The 22,904-nt window shown below is 45.6% G+C and overlaps 1 protein-coding gene across 1 annotated transcript in view; it reads right to left on the bottom strand.

Annotated features, from left to right (window-relative positions):
- LOC124776698 (mucin-12-like) overlaps nt 1–22,904 on the bottom strand; it is a 321,070-nt gene that overhangs the window by 188,465 nt on the left and 109,701 nt on the right. The window contains exon 2 of the mRNA XM_047251803.1: nt 13,454–13,600. Within this exon, the coding sequence (XP_047107759.1) occupies nt 13,454–13,600 (147 nt within the window). The remainder of the gene's footprint in view (nt 1–13,453; nt 13,601–22,904) is intronic.

The following is a 22,904-nucleotide window of genomic DNA, read 5'->3' on the forward strand; positions in this document are numbered from 1 at the left end:
TTAACCAATTTGACAGTTGCTTTTACGGAATCGACAACTGTACTACCACATGCTGTCTTTATGAAATGATAACTGTATTATTATATATAGTCCATGAGCTCAGTTTGTGGAGCCTAATACAAGCTCTACATGGAAGTACTAAAGTAACTGTGCGTAATGTGCCTGTCACGATCATGCACTACCCTTGTATGTTACTTATCTTTCATAACTTTTGAACATTGTTCCACAGTTTTTACCTGATGATGATTTTCCAAACCACATGACACTTAATAAAGAAATGTACAATCAAGACCTTTCCATAATTACAATTTGTGCCAAATCTGAGCAGTCATTTATCTCTACTATGTACTTATCTTTTCCCTTAACTCTCTTCTGTCCACAAAACTCGTTCCCAATCCCTTTCATATACTTTTGTCTTCCATCACACTGTTTACACATATCCTTCAGGTGGGTGACCTCCCCAAAGATGGGGCTCCCGGCCTAGCCACACGCATAAATAAGAAAGGGAAAAAGTCACCTATCTATTGTTACATGTTTCCATACTGTCCTCTCAATTCCTTTTCTCAATTGTCAGTAGCATTGTAAACTTCACACTACAGTGTGTAACCATTCCTTAGTGTCACATCTTTGTGACATAGGTATGTATACCTATTCAGCAGTTCTGAGAATGGAAGAAAGCCCCTACCTCAGTATTTCAGTACATCCAACAAACATCCAAGAGAATTGGCCCCTTACGATTCAAATAACTCGCTAGACACCCATGAGTCTCCTGCAAAGAGTTAGTTAATATAGTGGTCACACCAGTACATACTTTTGCATATTATTGCATTTAGATCAAAATATTAGTGCATCTGGATCAAAAGATGGAACTAATACATAGGAATAATCCACGTATTCAATTGGATCATACTGATTAACTTACTGTCCAGCAACAATGGAAATTCCTGGATGAATAACACATAAAATGAAAGAAAAGCAACCACTCATCTATAGCTGACAAACGTGTGGTACATAGAAACTGGCACCAATATCAGAATTTTATTAGCTTTCGAGCTCTTTCTCTTTCTCTAGTGAAATACGTACATTCATGCATGCAAGCACACAGACACCCAAACACACACACCCCTAGACATGGTGTTAGCAACCCAGCTGGGAATCGAACCCAGGCTCCTCGCATGGCATTCTGCCACGCTGAACACTCAGCTATGGAGGCAAACACATGGGTGACATCTCTTGATGAGTATGAAGGGCAAAAACAACTTAATAACCTCACCACACTGATGGATCACCATAAATAGTGTGTAATATTCACTGAATCCATGATTGGATTGGAATATGTGGTACTGAGACCAAGAAAAAAATTCCATGAAATAATACAGAATCTATTTGGGGATTTTGTAACACTAAGTTTTAGAATAAAAAGAGTGTCAACAGAGTACTGAAGATAAGAATTAAGTGTCATTTATTATGGCAAAGTATTTGGTTCAAAGAAAAAAGAAAATTTGACAGTCATTCCATCAAATCATTACACTAGTATGAGACAACAAAACATGTCAAAGAGATGCTGGTACTCAGAATTTGCACATTTTTGAATGCAGTTTCATGTGTGCTATCAGCAATATACTAAATCAGTGATGTTGATTCTGTTACTTAAGGGGGGTAGGACATCAAAAAATTTAAAAAATTCAGTTTTTCAAAACTATGACTATTTTGTAGCACACATCTTCTTGAATTGTTTTATGTATAAAACATATATATTTGAGAGATTATAACACACATTATTTGGTATGAAGTGGACCAATATGCAGTGCCACATCCCCTTTGCACAGCATTCTTCTGTCACACGTAAGTGTATTTCGCTCTGTAAAATTCTAATGTTTATATTTGCGCTAGCAATTGTCATACATGAAACAAAAGATTATTGATATCGATAATTTCTCTGTTCCTTTAGACGTGCATTGTTTTGATTGCAGATTTTGTTTGTTCTCTTTTTTGAAAGGCTTGCAGAGTGGTGTTGTGAATTTCAAAACAATTTTCATTTGGCTGTGTTTTTTTGTGTTAGTTTGTGACATATTATTGCACAAGACAATTAGAATTCTTTGCTTCAACCGTAAATAAGCCATCAGGGCAACAGATACACAGTAAAGGGTGCCACAACAAATGTTACACCAGTGGCTCAAGACTGCAACCTCTCAGAGCCGGTAAACAAACCACTGTTGAGTGCTTCAAGAAGGAAACTTGTTTCTGGTGCTAAAGAAAATGGAGGCTGTGAATCTGAAGGTTCATGTAATATTATTGTTGACATTAATATACTGTCACAATGTTGGACAATGTTATGTGCAAGCATTGCTTTAGTGGGCATAGTGTTTCTATGGTGGAAGATGAGAGTGATATGAAAGGCCTTGCTACAAACTTATCTGTGATAAGCAGCAAATGCAACAGTTGGTTGGTTGGTTTAAAAGGGGGGAGGGGGGGGGGGGACCAAACTCCTAGGTCATCGGTCCCTCATTCCAATTAAAATAATTCCACAAGGGTGGGAGTAAAATAATCGAGACATACAAAAAAACAACTGGAAGAAAGGAGAAAGTCACAAGAATGACAGAGGCGCAGCGAACACTAAAATGGACAAAATTGGACAAGAAAATCACAGAGAGAGACAAGAAATATGTAGAAGAGATCTGGCTGGCTGACCATGAGAATAACAAGGAGAAGCCAGCCACTCCGCAACACATTAAACATCCACCCTAAAAGCACTAGGGTAAAGAACATAGAGGGGCAAGGGACATGTGCTAAAACTTACATCAAATGATAAAAATCGCCTCACTAATAAAACATACAACTAAATCTGCTGTTGAGGCACTGTTGCCCCACACCAAAGGCAGGGTGCTGGGAAAGTTAAAAGTCTGCCGCAAAGCAGCTAAAAGTGGACAGTCCAGCAAGAGGAGGATGACCGTCACTTTTGAGATACAGCGACAGCGAAGTGGGTCCTCGTGACGGAGGAAGTAACCATGCATTACCCATGTATGGCCAATGTGGAGCCAGCAGAGGACAACTGATTCTGCGAGAGGACCACATGGAAGACTTCCACACATTCGTAGTCTCCTTAATGACATATAGTTTGTTGTGCGTACTCCTATGCCATTCCGTACTGCTATGCCAGTCCATCTGCCAAAGCCAATAAACCCTGCAACGTAGGACAGAATGCAGGTCACTTTCAGAGATGTCCATCTCCAGAAGCGGTTTCTACATAGCCTGTTTGGCCTGCCTGTCAGCAAGTTTGTTACCTGGGATTCTGACATGTCCTGGGACCACATAAACATCACTGAACGACAGGACCATTCCAGGGCATAGATGGCCTCCTGAATGGATGCTACTGAAAGATGGCAAGGGAAGCACTGGTCGATAGCTTGTAGGCTGCTCAAGGAGTCAGTACCCAGTGCAAACCACTCGTCAGGGCATGAGCAGATGCGCTCAACAGCACAAATATGGCCACCAGCTATTCAGTGAAAACACTGCAGCCATCAGGTAAGGAGTACTGTTCAATATGTCCTCCATGACAAAAAGCCTATGTGACCATCAGCCATCGAGTCATCGGTGTAAACCATTACATGACCCTGGTACATGTTGAGAATTGAGAGGAAGTGATAGCAGAGAGCTGCAGGATTAATGGAGTCCTTAGGGCCATGTGAAAATTCCACAAGAATCTGCGGCCCAGGTGTACACCGTGGAGGTGTATGTGAATGGACCTTGAGGAGAGGTGGTAATGGAAAGGACTCCGATTCAGACAGAAGAAGGGAAAGGACGCGAAACGCAATCATAAGCCCTGACCTGGGCCACCGATGCACGAGATGAATTTCCGCGAATGGGAAAAGGAGATGGTAATTCGGATGCGCAGGAGAACTACGAATGTCTGCAGCTCCTATCGCTAGGTGATCACCTCAGTGGTTCACAGGTTCCAGTAAATGGAACATTGAGGGTGCTGCCGAACCGTAAACCAGACTCCCATAGTCAAGGCAGGATTGAACAAGGGCTCTGTAGAGCTACAGCAGTGTAGAGAGATCTCCACCCCAGTTGATGTTGCTCAGGCAGCAGAGGGCATTGAGGTACTGCCAGCACTTCTGCATAAGCTCACAAAGGTGAGGTAGCCAAGTCAATTGGGCATTGAAAAGCAGTCCTAAGAATCGATATGTCTACACTACAGTGAGTGGACCATCATTAAGGTAAAGTTCTGGTTCTGGATGAACAGTGTGATGCCGACAGAAATGGATGACACATGACTTCGTAGCTGAAAACTGGAAGCCATGGGCTACAGCCCATGACTGTACCTTGTGAATGGCTCCCTGTAGGCGCCACTCAGCAACACCAGTACTGGAGGAGCAGTACAGAATGCAGAAGTCATCCACAGACAAAGATGGTGAAACTGACAGCCCTGCAGCTGCTGCTACACTGTTAACAGCCACTAAAAATAGAGGGACAATCAATACCGACCCTTCGGAACGTCATTCTCAAGAATACAGGGGAAACTATGGGAGGCACTGACTTGGACACAGAAAGTACGGAGTGAAAGGAAGTTTTTGATATAAATTGGTAAGGGGGCCCGGAGACCCCACTCATACAATATGGCAAAGATGTCATGTTGCCAGTTCGTGTAGTATGCTTTAAGACAGTCAAGAAAGATGGCAACCAGATGCTGGCGACTGGAAAAGGCTGTTCGGATGGCAGACTCAAGGAACACAGAATCATCAGTGGTAGAGCAACACTGGGGGGAAGCAGCCCTGACATGGAGCCAGTAGGCCACGTGACTCCAGGAGCCAACCCAACTGCCGACACACCATACATTCCAGCAGCCTACAAAGAAAGTTTGTGAGGCTGATGGGCCGGTAACTATCCACATCAAGCAGGTCTTTACCAGGTTTGAGCACCTGAATGATGGTGCTCTCCTACCATTGCGATGGAAAGACTTCATCGCACCAAATCTGCTTGAAGATGATGGGGAGATGTCGCTTGTAGTCAGACGAGAGATGTTTAGTCATCTGACTGTGGATCTGATCCAGCCCATGAGCTGTGTAAGCGCAATACGCAAGGGCGCTGAGGAGTTCCCACTCTGTAAATGTGGCATTATAGTCTTCACTGTGGCGTGTAGTGAACGAGAGGACTTTCCAGCTGCCGTTTGAGGGTGTGAAAGGCTGGGGGGTAGTTCTCCGAGGCAGAGGCTTAAGCATAGTGCTCAGCAAAGTGCTTGGCAATTGCGTTTGTGTCAGTAGATAACACGCCACTGATATTAATTCCAGGGACACCTGTTGGGGTCTGGCAACCAAAAAGGTGTCTGATGTTCATCCAGACTTGGGAAGGAGACGTATGGCACCCAATGGTCGACACATGCCTCTCCCAACACTCCTGTTTCCGTTGTTTTATAAGATGGCGATAGCAGGCACAGAGCCGCTTAAAGACTATTAGGTGCTCTAGGGAAACGTGCCGCTCATGTCACTGTAGAGCTCGCCGACACTCTTTAATTGCCTCAGTGACTTCTGGGGACCACCAAGGGACTGTCTTTCGCTGGGGGCACCGTAAAGAACGAGGGATCGCATTTTCCGCCGCACAAACGATCGTTATAGTGACCTGCTCAATGACAACATCGATGGCACCATGTGGGGGAGATTCAGCGGTGACAGCAGATGTGAAGGCTTCCAGCCTGCCCTGTTTAAAGCTTATCTGGATAGGCGGCCATCGGCATGACGCCAGGGGAGTGACAGGAAGATGGGGAAGTGGTCACTACCACACAGGTCGTCATGCGCTCTCCAGTGGATAGATGAGAGAAGGCCAGGTCTGCAAACCGAGAGATCAATGGCCGAATATGTGCCATGTGCCACACTGGAATGTGTGGGGGACCTGTATTTAAGAGGCAGAGGTCGAGTTGTGACAGCAAATTTTCGACATCTCTGCCTTGGTCACATGGGGTTATGAGCGTTAAAATCTCCCAAAAGTAGGAAAGGTTTAGGGAGTTGATCAATTAGTGCAGCCAATACGTTCAGGGGGTACTGCACCATCTGGAGGAATATATACATTGCAGACAATTATTTCCTGTGTCGTCCTTATCCTGACGGCGACAGATTCAAGAGGGGTTTGAAGGGGCACAGGTTCACTACATACTGAGATCAGGACAAAGACCCAAACTCCACCTGACACACTATTTTAGTCACTACGGTTCCTGTAATATCCCTTATAGAAGCTTAGGGCAGGGTTCCGCATTGCCAGGAACCAAGTTTCTGGTGGGCAATGCAGAAAACAGGTGTAAAGTTTAACAGTTGACTTAACTCGGCTAGGTGGTGGAAAAAAAACGCTGCAATTCCACTGGAGGATTATGTGATCGTGAGACTGGGAGACTGCTGCCACCAGATGAGTACCTGTGCGGTCAACATCCATTGTGTCTGAGGGCCCTGCGAGATCTAGGTCCTCAGCAGATGCCAGTATTTCCACCTCATCCTTAGACACAGAGCTTGTAGGTAGTGGTGGTGTGGGTGCCACCGCAGTGCGGTTGCTTCAGCCACTGGCAGGTGTCAGCTATGCCACTGGTAGTAACCTGGGGAGTGAGTGATCCATGGGATCCCTTCCTGGAGAGAGGAGCCAAACAAGACTTACACTTCTCCATCTGAGAAGTGGGGACTGATGTCCCCAATGGTTGGGGGGGGGGGGGGGGGTTGCTCCTGAAGTAGGTTGTGCAGGGCCAACAGGGAGGGAAGTGCCCCCACCATCAAGGGGGCAGATGGAGTCTGACAGCTCTAAGAGCCAACTGTATGCGGCGGAACAGATGATGTTAGAACCATTGCCATAGTGGTGGCATAGGTTGACGTCATATGCACAGGATGTAGACTCTCACATTTTTCTTAGCCTCAGTGTAGGGGCAGTCAGTCCTTTCTTTTCTTTCTTCCTGGAGAATCCTGCAGTCTGGTAAACAAGGCGAATGGTGCTCTGCGCAGTTGACACAGATATGAGGCGGGGCACGAGGAGGATTGGGATGTGAAGGACGTCCACAATCCTGACAGGTGACGCTGGAAGTACAGTGGGAAGACATAAGGCTGAACTTCCAGCACTTAAGCACCGTATCAGGAGAGGGATATACGACTTTACATCACAGTGGTAGACCATCACCTTGACCCTCTCAGGTAATGTGTCACACTCGAAGGCCAAGATGTAGGCACTGGTGGCAACTTGATTATCCCTCGGACCCCAGTGGATGCACTGGACAAAATGGACACCTCGTCACTCTAAGTTGGTGCACAGCTCATCGCCAGAGTGCAAAAGAAGGTCCCTGTGAAATATCATACCCTGGACCATATTTAGGCTCATAAAGGGCGTGATGGAAACAGAAACATCCCCCAGCTTGTCATAGGCAAGTACTGCCCATGACTGGGCAGTGGATGCTGTTTTGATCAAGACTGACCCTGACCAGGTTTTGGACAAGCCCTCCACCTCCCCAAACTTGTCCTCTAAATCCTCCACAAAAAACTGATGTTTCATTGATAAGAAAGATTCCCCATCAACTCTCGTATATACGAGGTACCAGGGTGAATAAGCTTCACTGCCATCATTAGCCTGGTGTTCATCCCATGGCGTGGCCAGTGGGGCGGAGGGGGAGGGGTGACAATTTGGGGTCGTATTTCTTAGCATTGAAGTTAGATCTTGACTGCTTAGAGACTGCTGGTGTTTGACCACCAGCAAGAGATGAAGTACCTTGCTTCATGGCGTGTCATCTGCCCTGATGCCACCCACTCCAACCAGGGGCCCTATCCATGGGCGCCACACAGCCACAGCAAAGGCCACCTGGCAGGATAGCCATTGCCGGAGTCCTGATGCCCCTGGAGGATAGACATCTACTCCTTGGCTGGCAGGATAGCCATTGCCGGGAGTCCTGATGCCCCAGGGGGATAGACATCTACTCCTTAACATACGTAGGGAGTTAATGGTGCAGGCATCAGCAGACTGGCTACCGTGCTTGGTATCAGGTGGAAATGTGTTAAAAAGTCCATTATTGTCGACAGTGCAGAAAGTGATACTGCACAGAGGATGGAGGAAAATGCACCCAGGAGGGTGCCCTCACCCAATACCCGGAGAATGAGTGGAAGTGCAGATCGATGTTGACGAAGGATGCGAGAGGTTAGGTTTCACCTGATGATGGACACAATTCACCATGTAAAGCGCCCTTCCCCAATTGGCTCACTCTTCGCAAAAATTTTGAGAAATGGAAGTCAAACCCTACAGGGGACCATCACATAAAGGCCAAAAGATGTAACTCTCCTTTTAGTCGCCTCTTACGACAGGCAGGTATAGCTTGGGCCTATTCTAACCTTTGGACCTGCAGGGGGGCAAATGCAACGTTGGTGTGTCTTGCACGAGATCGAAAATCGTAAAGAATGGTTATGATGTTGTGGCGCCGATGAGGTCGACACCAGCATTGATCTGCATATCATCGATTCAAGCATCTTGATGATATTCTTGTGTTCAGCTCCTCCGTCGAGGACAATTTTCGACATGTGCAAACTGTTATGAGCACTCTCGCGGCAGCAGGCATAGAGACCAACCAGGACAAATTGCAGCTACATCAACCCGCTGTCAATTTTCTTGGTTTTCGGGTCTCTGCCGACGGCATTTCACCAGCCCCTGAGAAAGTACAAACAATACTAAACCTACCCAGAACTTCGTCATTCAAAGAGCTGCGGCGCTTTCTGGGGACGGTTAATTATTATCGCCGACATCTACCTCGGGCTGCGGAGATTCAGGCTCCACTGACGGACACCTTGGTTGGCACCAACACTTCTGGATCTCAGCCCATTCCATGGACCCATGCTATGACTGCCTCTTTCACTGCCCTCAAAAATCTTCTTGCCGAGGCCTGCACCATCACACATCCTCATCCCAATGCGCAGCTTTTCATCACCACAGACGCGAGCAATACTGCCATCGGTGCTGTCCTTAGCCAGACAGTCGACGGCCAAACTTCGCCTCTGCAGTTCTTCTCGCGCAAGCTCACCAATGCACAATGGAAATATTCCGCGTTTGACAGGTAGTTGCTTGTGGTCTACAAAGCGATCAAGCATTTTAAGACTGACAATGAGGGATGCCCTTTCTGTTTTAACAGACCACAAGGACCCAGCTGCGGCCATTACAAACCCGCCAGCTGACCCGCCTCCTTGCCGCTTCAGATACATGGACTTCATATCTCAGTTCGCCACCGATGTCAGACACATAAAGGGTGCTGACAATATAGTTACTGATTTCCTTTCATGAGTCAACGCTGTTCGTTCGCTGTTAGACCTCTCTGAACTGCCTAACCTCCAACCCGCCGACGAGGACACACCAAACCTGGTTTCAGACTCTAGCTCTTCACTACACTTTGTCCGCGCCACCTTCCCTGGCATTTCTGGTGAGATCTGGTGCGACGACAGTACGGGCACATTACGTCCCCTCATCCCAACCACGCTTCGTCGCGCTGTCTTCAACGCACTGCATAATTTAGCCCACCCCGGTGTTTGTGCGTCTACCCGCCTCGTAGCGGAGTGCTTTGTGTGGAGAAATGTCACAAGGACTGCCAGCAATGGGCACACTCCTGCATCGCACGCCAACGTTGCAAAGTACACAAGCACATTTCACCCCCCTCGTTGCCTTTTCGATCCCTCCTGGGCGTTTCCAGCATATTCATATAGACATTGTCGGCCCCCTCCACCCTCTAACGGCTTTCGTTATGTTCTCTCATCTATCGACCGAACAACTCACTAGGTCGAGGCTGTCCCCCTCCCCAATATTACAGCAGAAACTGTTGCTCGAGCTTTCGTCGAGTCATGGGTATCGATTTTCGGATGTCTAGCTATCATAACAACTGACCAGGGCAGACAATTTGAGTCGGCCCTGTTCAAAGAGATTTGTAACATTTGTGGCATCCTGCGCATCCGTACCACAGCATATCACCCGCAAAGTAACGGGCTAGTTGAGCGCTGGCTCTTCGATGCCACGGCTCTCTATGGACGGAGGCCCTTCCCCTTGTGCTACTCGGCATTCGTACGATCTATAAGGAAGACCTCGAAGGCACAATAGCCAAGTTTGTATAAGGCCAGAACATTGTTTCCCTGGCGAACTTGTGAGCCCCTCCGCTTCTCTCCTTCAGTCAGACTTGCCTTCCTTCGTGGACCGTGTCAGAGGCCACTTCACCAACCTCCATATCCCTCTGCCTGCCAGCCACTCCCGCCCTAAGGTTCACATCCCGAAATCTCTGGAAAATTGCGAATAATACATCACCCCCATATACCAGCCCGTACCGAGTTCTCCAGCACTCAGCCAACACCTATGACTCCACATAAAAGAGTCAGCTGTTACAGTCTCTCTCAACAGACTTAAGCCTGGTCATGTCGAGCCCGCTTCTACCCCCTTCAGGCCATGACCACGTCACTCACTGTTGTGGCTCACGAAGCTCCGACCACTCCCTCTGCGTCGACTTACACACTCGGTCGAGTGCTTCCAGCTCCAATCATGGAGCTCTTCTCCGACCTCGCCCTCTACTCCGGTCTCACGCACTCCGTCGAGTGATCACATGCACCCCGCATCGAGCTGACCTACAATCACGCCCTCGCCGCTGAAACCTTCGCCGGTCCCTTCGACCTCTCCCCCATCGCCTGCCTCTCCCTGTCGAGGTTTCTCTCGCCCCCCCATCTTGAACGTGCCCTCGCTCGAGGTGTTTGTGCCTGTCCCCCTGGACATAATCCACAACATCTCTATAATACTACGCGATGACACACTGTTCGTCGTGTGTTTCCCTTCATCCGGTGCTCATGACACAACCTCCGCCATTCCCTGCCACCTGGCGAAATGTGTTCCCCTCTCGCCCGACGACAACCTGGACATGCTTCGTGTGTTCGCCACACCCACCGGAGACATCGTCGTCGTCACTCTGTTCTGCCCACAAACTGCCGGGCTCCCTGTCGCTGCACGACCAGCACGCCCAGTACAATGCCTGGCGTGCTTCAACGACTTCCAGGTTCGGTGGCCGAACCATCCCTCACGACATCTACCGACACAGCTCCCCAATGATGCTGTCGAGCTGACAGTGGTCCGGCTCCCGCGGACCACCCCTGCCGACGCCATAGTCACCCCCCCACCCCCAGCCTCTCAAGAGTACTCCGTACTGCGGGGAGGGGGGGGGGCTATGTGGCGCCAATGATGTAGACACCAGCATCGATCTGAGTATCGCCTTTGAACTAAACTAAGACTATCTTTGCGCGAAACCGCCATGTCAGTTCTTTGTAAGCCTTGCTTGTGTAAAGAGGTGAATAAATGAACTATTGCAAAATGGGAGTATTGTTTGGTTTAACCAACCTGAACTTCTCCCTCAATGTGAATTTGAGGGTAACATATGGCATGCGCTGTATTGGTAGGGGACAGAAGGCAGCAAGAACACTTTGAGCAGTGATGATTCTCTCACCTCTTCCAGCAAAATTAGAGAGATAATTATGACTTACTGCTTGGGAGCTCTAAAAGAAGTTGCAGAATCATCAACGAAAAGTGCTGCAGAAGAATCTATTATCGAAAATGATGGTGACAGGGACATAGTGGCCACTTTTGATGGTACCTGGCAAAAAAAAAAAAAAAAAAAAAAAAAAAAAAAAAAAAAAAAAAAAAAAAAAAAAAAAATTTACACTTGATTGAATGGTGTTTTTACATCCTCATCTGTTGACACTGGCAAAGTACTAGATGTTGAAGTATTGAGCAAACTTTTTCATAGTATGTGAAAGGGATTCCAGATCATGAATGTAATATGAACTATAAAGCCTCAAGTGGAGGTATGGAAGTGCATGGAGTTGTCAGCTTGTTTACCAAAACTGTTGCCTCACGTGGGCTGAGATATATGAAGTACCTTAGTGATGGTGATAGTAAAGCTTTCCTTGAGACTCAAAAATGTCTCCACATGTAGCTGAGACTATTGTGCAGAAGTTAGAATGTGTGGGACATGTACAGAGAAGACTTAGTACTAGACTTAGAAGGCCAAGACAAGATTTGTCAGTAAAAAAATTATCTGATCGCAAGGGAATAAAAGGGAGAGGGTGACTGACAGATGCAGAAATTGACAAGCTATAGACATAGTATGGCTTAGCAATAAGAAGGAACACAGGGAGCTTGAAAAATATGAAGCAACCAATTTGTCCCTTATACTTCCACAAAATGTCCACAGACAATAACTCTAACCACAACTTGTACCCAAAAGAAAGTGAATCATGACGTGGCTACCAAATGTCAATTGCTGGTGGTGAACAATATCATCACAGGGATTCTCTACCAACTGTTGTAATGGAAACCATCAAATCTGCATTCAGGGACCTTGCAAATGAAAACTTATTGCAGAAATGCGTTTAAGCCGGTACCCAAAACCCAAATGACAGTTTTAACCAATGTGTACGGGGAAGATTGCCAAAAACCATTTTTGTGAAAGAAAACGCAAAGCGTTGTTTTAGCTGTGTGTGCAAAGCTTTGTATTAGAGAAAATGAGAACTAAGCCGAGTGAACTGCATCAAAGCTTTGTATGCGATGGAGTGTGTGTAGTGAATGTAGATAAATCATTTTTGGAGGTGATAAAATAAAAAAAGCGTGCACCAAAGGAATGTGAAAAGGAAGAAAACTGATTTAGAAAATGAAAAAGTACCTGGTTATGGTGCTGAACAGTTCTAAAAGAATGCCAAATGTAAGCAGAAACTTTAATGGCCATTTTCCACAAAAAACAAATTTCTGTACTTACGTACACGTCACATCCAAAATAAATATCCTATTACTTCCAAACTCGTTATGCTTATTAAACACAAACTCCTTAATGCAAAACTGTGGAATTTTCCAAATCTATTAAAAACTGTGGTAAAAATTGAGATAATTAACTATAAAATTTGAGGTTTTTCTAAACATGAAGTTTAAAACCTAACAGTACATCCATATTTCATAAATGAAATAAATTCTAGAGTTTCATACGCCTGTAAGTATGGTTTGCTCTGAAAATTCGCCGAAGAATCTTTCTTACTTATGAAGAAAAGTGTATGTATACCAGCAAATGCTGCCAATAGTAATTGAAAAAAAAGATGAAATTTCACAAGTAAAAAAATTATTTTGTTACGTTTTTTAACTTCCACTGCTATGATTGTGAATCCTGAATCCTTCTTGGACATGATAACCAAGTTTTATGAATTTATTCGTAAAAGTATAGACAGTGGAAATTAAAATGTCCTGGGGTGCCTCTCCTGCACCAAGTCGGCCCACTTGACGTCCTACACCCTTTAAGAAAAGTAGAAGATTCTTTGTAAATCAGAAGCTTTTTCCCCTTAAAATATCCTCCGTTACGCGTTTTAGTAGTTGCACACTTGAATTTCAGGTCTAAACTGAAATGATCTGTTTAGCATATTGAGACTTAAGTATAAAGTGTTACCTGTTCCTTAACAGTCACTTCTGAAGCGAGATATTTCCTGAGCAGTGAGTCTATTCTCACAGCAGAGCAGTGGAACTCGAACAGCATCTCCACCTTGTACAGACAGCTGGCGCAGATTCCTTTTGGCAAACTGTCTTCCCATCGCACCTGTTGAAAAAGCAAACAAACTGAAGTTTATGTTTGTGCAGAACACTGCTGTTGTAAAAAGCAGTTACATTCCATTTCATAAAAGCATTAGACAAAAACCTCCAAAAATTACAAACACTTGCCAGTGATATTTTGTAAATAAATATTCCTTGATTACAATTATATGGTTCAAATGACATGGGAATTATGCAAAGCCGGACATTTTAATTCAGCAATTCGAAAATAGTTGTATTAAACTTGACAGATTCCATTCAAACGTGTTGAACTAAGTAGAGCAGCATCACAATGGCTCTTTTCAGAAAAATGTGATGATACAAGTTCCAACAGTTAGATACTTTGATCATTAAATCACTGTTAAGTATCAAGATGATGCAGTTTTTAACATTCCTCTAGAGACATTCAAACAGTGTGCCATCAGTGAGCTTCCTAGTAACTGGTTTTCTACGTCTATATACATATTCTGCATGCCATCGTACGGTGGGCGGCCGAGGGTATCCTGCACTACTACTAGTCATTTCTTTTCCTGTTCCACTTGCAAGTAGAGCGAGAGCAAAACGACTGTCTATATACCCCTGTACGAGTTATTTCTCCTATCTCATCTCCGTGCTCCTCACACGAAATGTAGATTGGCGGCAGTAGAATTGTTCTGCAGAGTCAGCGTCAAGTGGCAGTTTCTCTAAATTTTCTCAATAGTGTTACTCGGGAATGCAAACTGCTGTCCCTCCAAGGATTCCAATTTGATTTCCTGAAGTATCTCCGCAATACTTTTGCATGTTGTTCGAACCTACCGTTAACAAATCTAGTAGCCCACCTCCGATTTGCTTCAATGTTTTCCTTTTATCCTATCTGGCGCATATTCCAAACACTCAAGCAGTACCGAAGAACAGGTCACACTAGCATCCTATGTGTGTTCTCTTTTGCAGATGAACCACACTTTTCCAAAATTCTCCCACTAAACGGAAATCGACCATTCACATTCCGTTGCACAATCCTCACATGCTCGTTTCCGTTTCATATTGCTTTTTATCCTGTCTAACTAAAAAAGGATTCAGTGTGTCTAGCTAAGAAACGCAGGGAGCGCACACAATGAAATGTCTTCATAATGGAAAATGCTGCATATGCGCGTACCACAGGAATCGATATTGGGCTGACATTTTTTGTCATTATATATATATATATATAGTCATGTTGTAAACATACTCGAGCCAAAACCAAAAGCAGGATCGTCAATGAAGCGCTGAAAGTAAATTTATTATGTGACACCAACGTACAACCAGAACAGAACGGCCCTGAACTCCTGGACAAGAAGTGCTCCTTTTATTCAAACATCGAATATTCCAAAATACACTGATGGGAAAAAAATCGCAATACCAAAAAAATAATTAATGTAGAACAATACACTTGTCTAGGTAACATATTTAAGTGCTTAACATTCCAAGATCACAGCTTAATGTGTGATATATGTCACTACAAATGCTGGTTCATTAATAACCTTTGTAATAGCCAGAATGTTTAATGCAATCAGGCATTGTTTTGTACAGGAGCCAGATGTCAGTTTGTGGGATGGAGTTCCATGCCTGTTGCACTTGGTCAGTTAATACATTGACATTTAATGCTGTTTGTGGATGACGCTGGAGTTGTCATCCGATGACAGCCTGTACGTGCTCGATTGGTGACAGATCTGGTGATTGAATAGGACAAACCTACCTGCCAACACCCTATACATCACACTGGGTTACAACAGCTGTGTACTGGCATGTCTTATCCTGTGGGAAAACACTCCCTGGAAAGCTGTTGATGAATGGCAGCAGAACAGGCTGAATCACCAGGCTGAAAATCGCACCCCAGACCATAACTCCAGGTGTAGGTACAGTGTGTCTAGCAAGCAGACAAGTTGGCTGTATGTCATCAACTGGCCTCCTCCTAACATACGGCCATCACTGACGCTGAAGCAGAAGAACCAGCGTTCATTAGAAAACACAAAAGTTCTCTGGCTCTGAGCTGTCCTTGAAGTAACCAACTTGAGCTCAAACTGTTGCTGGAGATGCATCACAGACATACACCAAACACAATGATCTTCCCTCTTGGAAGTGTCATGTTGCCGACCAGAGCCCGGTCTTCTTACGACTGTGTATTCTCGTGACCAGTGCTGCCAGCAATCATGTACAGTAGCTAGATTCCTGCCAAGTCGTTCTGCAATATTGCAAAAGGAACATCCAGTTTCTCATAACCACATTACACGACCCTGTTCACACTCAGTGAGGTGTTGATAATGGCCTCTTTGTTGCCTTAAAGGCATTCTTAACTAACACCAACTCACATGTCCTATTTCAAAGGTTACTAACGTTCATGAGCATTACAGCGAGTATTTAAAGAAAATCTGATTTGCATCCTCATAGTGGCGCTAATAGTGCCACTCTTGATGCGACTGGCGGGGTATCTGAATAGCCATCGCCTTTCAAATGTAGAAACACGTCTACTAGCTTTCATTTGTCACAACTCCTTCTTAGTGGTGCGATTTTATTTCCATCAGTGATTAAGAAATTTCGAAAATCTTTCAGAAATGATGAATACTGAATAAAAAAATGTTTTCTTGTGGTCAGGTTTGAACTGGCAACCCACAACATGCCAGTCAGTGGCGCTAACCGCTACACCACAATTTTGTGCACCAAAGCTCGTGGTAGTACAAATCATCTGCTATAATTTGTTTACAAAAGACTTGGGTAGAATGGAAATATCTGCTGTCTACTCCACAACCTCTTCTGAACATCTACTGAAATGGCACAACAGTTAGCACACAGGACTTGTTTTTGGGAGGACAAGGGTTCAAATCCCCATTCTGACACCCAGGTTTAGCTTTCTCATCATTTCCCTAAATACCTCCAGACAAATTCTGGAATAGCTCCTTTGAAAGAGTACAGCGAATTTCCTTCCCCATCCACACAAAAATCCGAACTTGTGCTCCAACTCTAATGAGTTCATTGTAGACAAGACATTAAACCCTGATTTACCTTTTTCTTGTACGCAGCTCTGTAAACAACTGTTCATACTGATAACCACCTCACAGTACTTTTACTCCCTTATGACATTTGTTGTCAATGATCAGAGCTTGTTCATAACACTAATATATGGACATACATTACTACAAAGAGAAATGACTTCCCCCTGCCAAGATGGAGATATACAGACGTGATACTAGTCACCTCAGGTGAAGCATCATATGAACTTGACAGCTGCTGTGTGTGTGTGTGTGTGTGTGTGTGTGTGTGTGTGTGTGTGTGTGTGTGAGTGGAGCTTACAGGTGCTCAATGCCAGGGTTATCAGGGCCCCTACACATAATTAAAAGAAACATATCTGAATCAAATGTCTAAAATTGTTTTCACTCAGTGATGAGGAAACCTACAAAATGACACTAATTCACTCACCATCACCCCATTATCTCACTCGTCTTAATGCAGTGGAGAAGGGTGAAAGGTGCTACTCTTGGGTTTAAAACAGACGTGGAACCACAAAAGAGCTACACGAAAAGCAGATGGAAATGTGACTGGCTGACTACTTACAAGAAATGTGGGGGAACCAGTCACTATGTTAACATATTAAGAACATCTCCCTAAAATTTTCTGAAACAAGTTGGACATATCACAAAACTTTAAAACGCTAACCACATTCGTTAGCTGCCCTCTGGTAGAAAAATAAAACACAGTCTAGTAAAACGCGGTGCACAGTTATTTATGCAGAGACGAATGAGCGGGACCTCGTCCCTTCTTCGTGGCCAAAAGGAAGTAGGTCACAGCAGAGTACAGGGTTCTACTAGATGCAGCTTATTGTCAGTCACTTCCCGCCACTCATCTTCCCATCGATGCATGACTCTGTCCCTCAGCAGCAAGGTCATAGCATGCAGGGGGAGAGCACATTAAAATAACTGAGGATCACTACATGCCTCCTTGCCTGTTACAGCCGCGCGGTCTTGGGCGCACTGTTATGGTTTGCGGTTTTTCGAGTCCTCCCTCGGGCATGGGTATGTGTGTTGTCCTTAGCGTAAGTTAGTTTATGTTACATTAAGTGGTGTGCAAGCTTATGGACCGATGACCTCAGCAGTTTGGTCCCATAAGATCTTACCACAAATTTCTAAAAAATTGCCTGCTTCATCACCCCTTTTGTTCCCCACAATAGCCATGCGCCATGGTACCCAACAGAAATACACCACCTTCCCAAGCCATTGTAGTTGATGGAGGACATCCTAGATATTCTGGACTACTTTATCTGTTGGGTACAAGCATTGCAGAGAGTGAATGACTCTCAGAGAATTGGAACAAATGAGGAATTCAGCACTAGAAGTACGCCTCATCTGCTCCAGTGCCTGCAAGATTGCGAACAGTTCTGTGTCAAAGACGGTAGAGCGATGATAATGATGAATATCTGCTTGAAGGGACTCAACTACCATGTAGTCATCTCTCCCACTATTTCATGGGAGAAACACCTAAAAAGATAAAAATGTGGGGACTTGGTGTTCCAACTATATAAGCAAGTCAAAGAGTTTGAAAAGGGGCTTGACAGCAGTTGTAAAATGACAGGTGAAAGGAAATAGAGGTAACCCAGGTAGCATCTTGCACAAGACAGTCTAAAGGTGAGGGGGAAGAAAGTAATCTGGGGTCGCGTAGGAAGCACCTGCTGCAGGAGGAGGCGCTCCCCCCACAACCATTCCTAACACTGAAAGTGGATGAGTATTACAGTTTAGTTAAAAACCACTCTCCCTCAGGAAATTCAACCGTTTGTTGGTGGCTGTCTCATCATCCATAAGTGTCAGGTAGTGAGTCAGGCAAGCTGGGAGTGTAACACGGATCAGCCAGCAGGGCACACTCACAAAGAACAAGGTGCAGTGAGGAGGATCAACCCGACACAGAAGGAATTCATGGGTGAGTCTTGTGTGGCTGATGCATAGTCGGTAGAGCACAATGGCATCTTTCCCAGAGGGCTAGAAAGATGTATGCCACATCTCATCTCATGGGCCCTTTAATTGCTCTCAACTTGTTTGGGATTGTAATAGTCTGCCATTCCACTTCCCAGAGTCTCTAAATATTGCATTGAAGTTGAAATTTTAAGTCGGTGCCTGGTATTCCGACCTCACGCTAGGCCCCTGTAGTTGCGTCTTTAGCTAGATGGTCAGCGAGTTCATTGCCTGGGATGAAAGTCATTGTCCTTCCGGAGCTGTGGAAGTCAACCAGTTGGTCCTGGATGTTGGATACCAAAAGATTTTTGGGATAGCACAGGGATATGCCCTTGTACCTGCAGCAGCAGAGACAAAACGTGAACGATATTCCTCAAAACAAAATTTAAACATGAAACAAAGGATGGGCCCCACTTCGGATCTTACAACAGAAGATTAACAAAATGTTTCCCTCATAAGTCACCTGCTCGAGAAGTCCACCACAGAAGAGATGGAAACAATACTAGAGACTGGTTGACACAGCATTACCACAAAGCTGTCCATGGAGGCCAGACCACCATTACATTACTCTCGTTGAATAGCAGTCTGAAGCCGCCAACCCTGACGATCCGGGACTACCAGCAGATGAGCTGCATGGATGTTGTGGCCGGGATGGAAAATTCCTTCAAATCCGGGCGTCGTGTCGAATTGCCTTCTGGCCGATGGTGCGTCAGCTTATAAGGTCAGTTGGCGGATTGATCTTCTGGGACTATTTTCGATCACCTGAGTGCTGTAAGAAAATAGTCTACTTGTTGATCACGTCCTCTGGCACTGCTGTCGATCTACAGTGGTCGGGAACAGGCCTGGTGGTCGCTGACTGATAAATGAGGATGTGTTTTCGTCTCCAGCAGGGCCCTTGGTCATACCATAAAAATCTGCTTTGGTTTCACTTGCTCTGATGAAGGCATCCCACATCTCTGTTCTGGCATGCGGGACGCCAATGTCACAAAGAGATCGGACGAATGCTGCATTAAGTAACTCATGAAGTCGATGTACCATCAAGCCTGACATGTGGCAACCAACTCTGCAGTGATACTCTGTCAGCACTCAGCCTAGAGTGCTTCTCGTGACCCCTTGCACACCCTATCATAGACTTTCGATCCGTCAGCGCAGATGCAAGCCGAATTAGAGTAATCGTAGAGTATCGAACGAAACGTGTCAGAGAAGGGTAGGGTCAGCAGCGCTTTTCTTGGGGGCCACAAAAGAGGACCATCCATATCACAGGACAGGGAACAGACCACAGGGGGTGTCGAGAGGGAGACCTAGGAACACAGACAACAGGGGGCTGTTGGAAGTTGTCCAGTAGAGTATCAAGTTGGATCCCAGCTGGTTTACCCAGTTATGGGCAATGCGTAAACAATCCAAACTGTTGGTTGTGGAACAGCGTTCAGAGACGTGGGTGAGTAGGTGTCTGAAAGACTATGACTGTGTAATTTGCCAGAAGTTACTGTTGTCTTACCCTCAGCAGTGAGAAACCAGCATCCACCAGGAGGCTCTCAACAGGGCTCATACGGAAGGCCCCCATTGCCAGCTGCATGCCAGTTGGTGAACAGGATCCAGCAAGCTCAGTTCGGACGATGCTGCTGACCCATAGGCAACACATCCATAGTCCAATTGGGATAAAATCAGCACTCTTTAAACTCTCAGAACTATGCAGTTCACACCCCACAATTATTAAGAAAATGGAGAGCATTTAGCTTCGTCATCCAATTGCCTTGAGCCGGCAGACATGTAGCAGCCAAGTTACCTCATTGTCAAGTAAAATACCTAAGAATTGAAAAGTTTAAATGACTTCAAGTAAATTTTCACGAAGATAAATTTCTCAGTGTGGGTTCAGTCTGGAGTAAGCAAAAATGCACATCTTGTCAATTTGTAAGAGAAAATTGAGAGTTGTGAACCATGGCCCAGTCATGTACTCTCCAGACAGCCCCCTGATGATGGCACTCAATTGTGCACAGTGGTGCAGAGGCACAGTACAGGCAAAGATCATCCACACACAGTGCCAGAGAGACTGTGGAGCCACTGCTTTTACGATACCATTGATGACGATAGAGAACCGTGTCATGCTCAGAACCAATCCCCGAGAGTCTCCAGTGTCCTATACATACTGGTTGCTGAGAGACCAAGAAAGTCAGACAGATAGGATATTCTGGATAAATATGAGTACACTGACCCAGAAACTCCACTCATGCAGTGTAGATAGATGTGATGTCGCCAGGTGGTATCGTGTGCTTCTGTAGGTCAAAGAACACAGCAATCAGATGTTGGCAATATGAAAAAGCATTGTGCACTCCAGATTTCAGACAAACCACATGATCTGTGGTGGACCGGAAAGCCCAAAAGCCACTTTGGAAACATGATATACGCCCTCCCGCTTAAAGGCACCTACAAAGGTGGTGGTTGACCATTAGTTCAAGTGGCTGACAATGCCCATTCGTCAGAGAGACTGCCTAGTAGTTAGTTAAAATATGTGGGTCCTTTCCCAGTTTCAGGACAGGAATAATAAACCTTCCCACTACTGACAAGGGAATTCTCCACCTCACCAGTGCGATTAAAAAGCCAGAAGATGTTTGAGCATTTGGTTATGGATTTTGTCGGGGCCAGTGGCCATATCTTGACACACTGCCAAAGTGTTGAGAAGCTCCTATTCACTTAAAGGGGCACTGTATTATAGAGAGCCATGTGCATGGAGAAATAGCGGGTGGTGCTCAATAATGTATTTGGTTGGTTGGTTTGTGGTATAAAGGGACCAAACTACAGGAACATCAGTCCCTTTTTCCTGACGCAAGCAAGGCTCAAGGTACAAAAACATCCAACACCACACCTAAAAAGAAAATGAATGTAACAAACAAAAAACAGGGAAAACATACACCACAAGGAAAAGTGGAAGAATGTATTAAAACCATAGAGCATAAGGCCTGCACTGGCAGACCACAATAATAAAAGACGATGAGCCAGCCACTCCGCAGCACATCAAAATGTCCACCCCAAAAAGACAAGGCGAGATGAACACATGTTTGGAAACACCAGCACCATGACAAACAAATGCAAAGAAAATGCGACATAGTTGAAGGGGAGGGGGGGGGGTGGCGGCGATCTCAGAGAGAAGGCTAAATGCCCACTCTTAGATGGTACAATAAAAACCCCCTCACGAAAAAACGTAAAACCAAATATGCTGTTGAGTGCATTGTCGGCCAACATTGAAGGTAGGGTGCTGAGAAGGATAAAAATTCCGCCGCAGAGCGGCTAAAAGTGGGCAGTCCAGCAAGATGTGGACGACAGTCATATGTGAGCCACAGTGACACCAAAGTGGGTACACGCGATGGAGGAGGTAGCCATGTGATAGCCATGTATGGCCAATGCGGAGCTGGCAAGAACCGCAGATTCCCTGTGAGGGGACCGCATGGACGTCTTCTACACATTCGTTGTGTCCTTAAGGGCATGCAGTTTGTTGTGCACACTGAGATTACGCCATTCTGTCTCCCAAAGCTGAAAAACCCTATGGCGTAATAATGTCTGCAGGTCAGTTACAGGGATATGATCTCCAGAAGCGGTTTCCATGTAGCCTGTCAGCAAGTTGGATGCCTGGGATTCCGACATGGCCTGCGGTCCACACAAACACCACAGAATGGCTGGACCATTCCAGGGCATAGATGGACTCCTGGATGGTCGCTACCAAAGGATGGCGGGGGGTAGCACTGATCGATAGCTTGTAGCTCAAGGAGTCAGTACAGAGAAGAAAAGACTCGCGAGGGCATGAGCGGATGCGCTCAAGAGCACGAGAAATGGCCGCCAGCTCTGCAGTGAAAACACTGCAGCTATCTGGCAAGAAGTGCTGTTCAATATGTCCTTCATGAACATACAAGAAGTCAACGTGACGATCAGCCATCAAGCCTCAGTATAAACCACTTCATGGTCCCAGTACATGTCAAGAATCGAGAGGAAGTGACACCAGAGAGCTGCAGTGTTAACTGAGTCCTTAGGACCATGTGAAAGGTCCAGGCGGAGTTTCGGCCAAGGTGTACAACATAAATGTGTACGTGAATGGACCTGGACTATAGGTGGTAAAGGCAAGGAGTCCACTTCAGACAGAAGACATCAGACACAAACTGCAATCTTAAGCCCTGACCTTGGTCCTCTGATGTGGGAGATGAACTGCCGTGGATGGGAAAAGGAGACGGCAATTCAGATGCTCAGGAGAACTATAAATGTGTGCAACGTAACTGGCGAGCAGTCCGATAGGATGCTGGTCACTGGACTCGTCCGGAAAGCTCCTGCTGCCAGCTGAACGCCACAGTGGTGCACTGGGTCCAGTAA

The sequence above is a fragment of the Schistocerca piceifrons genome, chromosome 2 (assembly GCF_021461385.2).
Source record: "Schistocerca piceifrons isolate TAMUIC-IGC-003096 chromosome 2, iqSchPice1.1, whole genome shotgun sequence".
NCBI lineage: Eukaryota > Metazoa > Arthropoda > Insecta > Orthoptera > Acrididae > Schistocerca > Schistocerca piceifrons.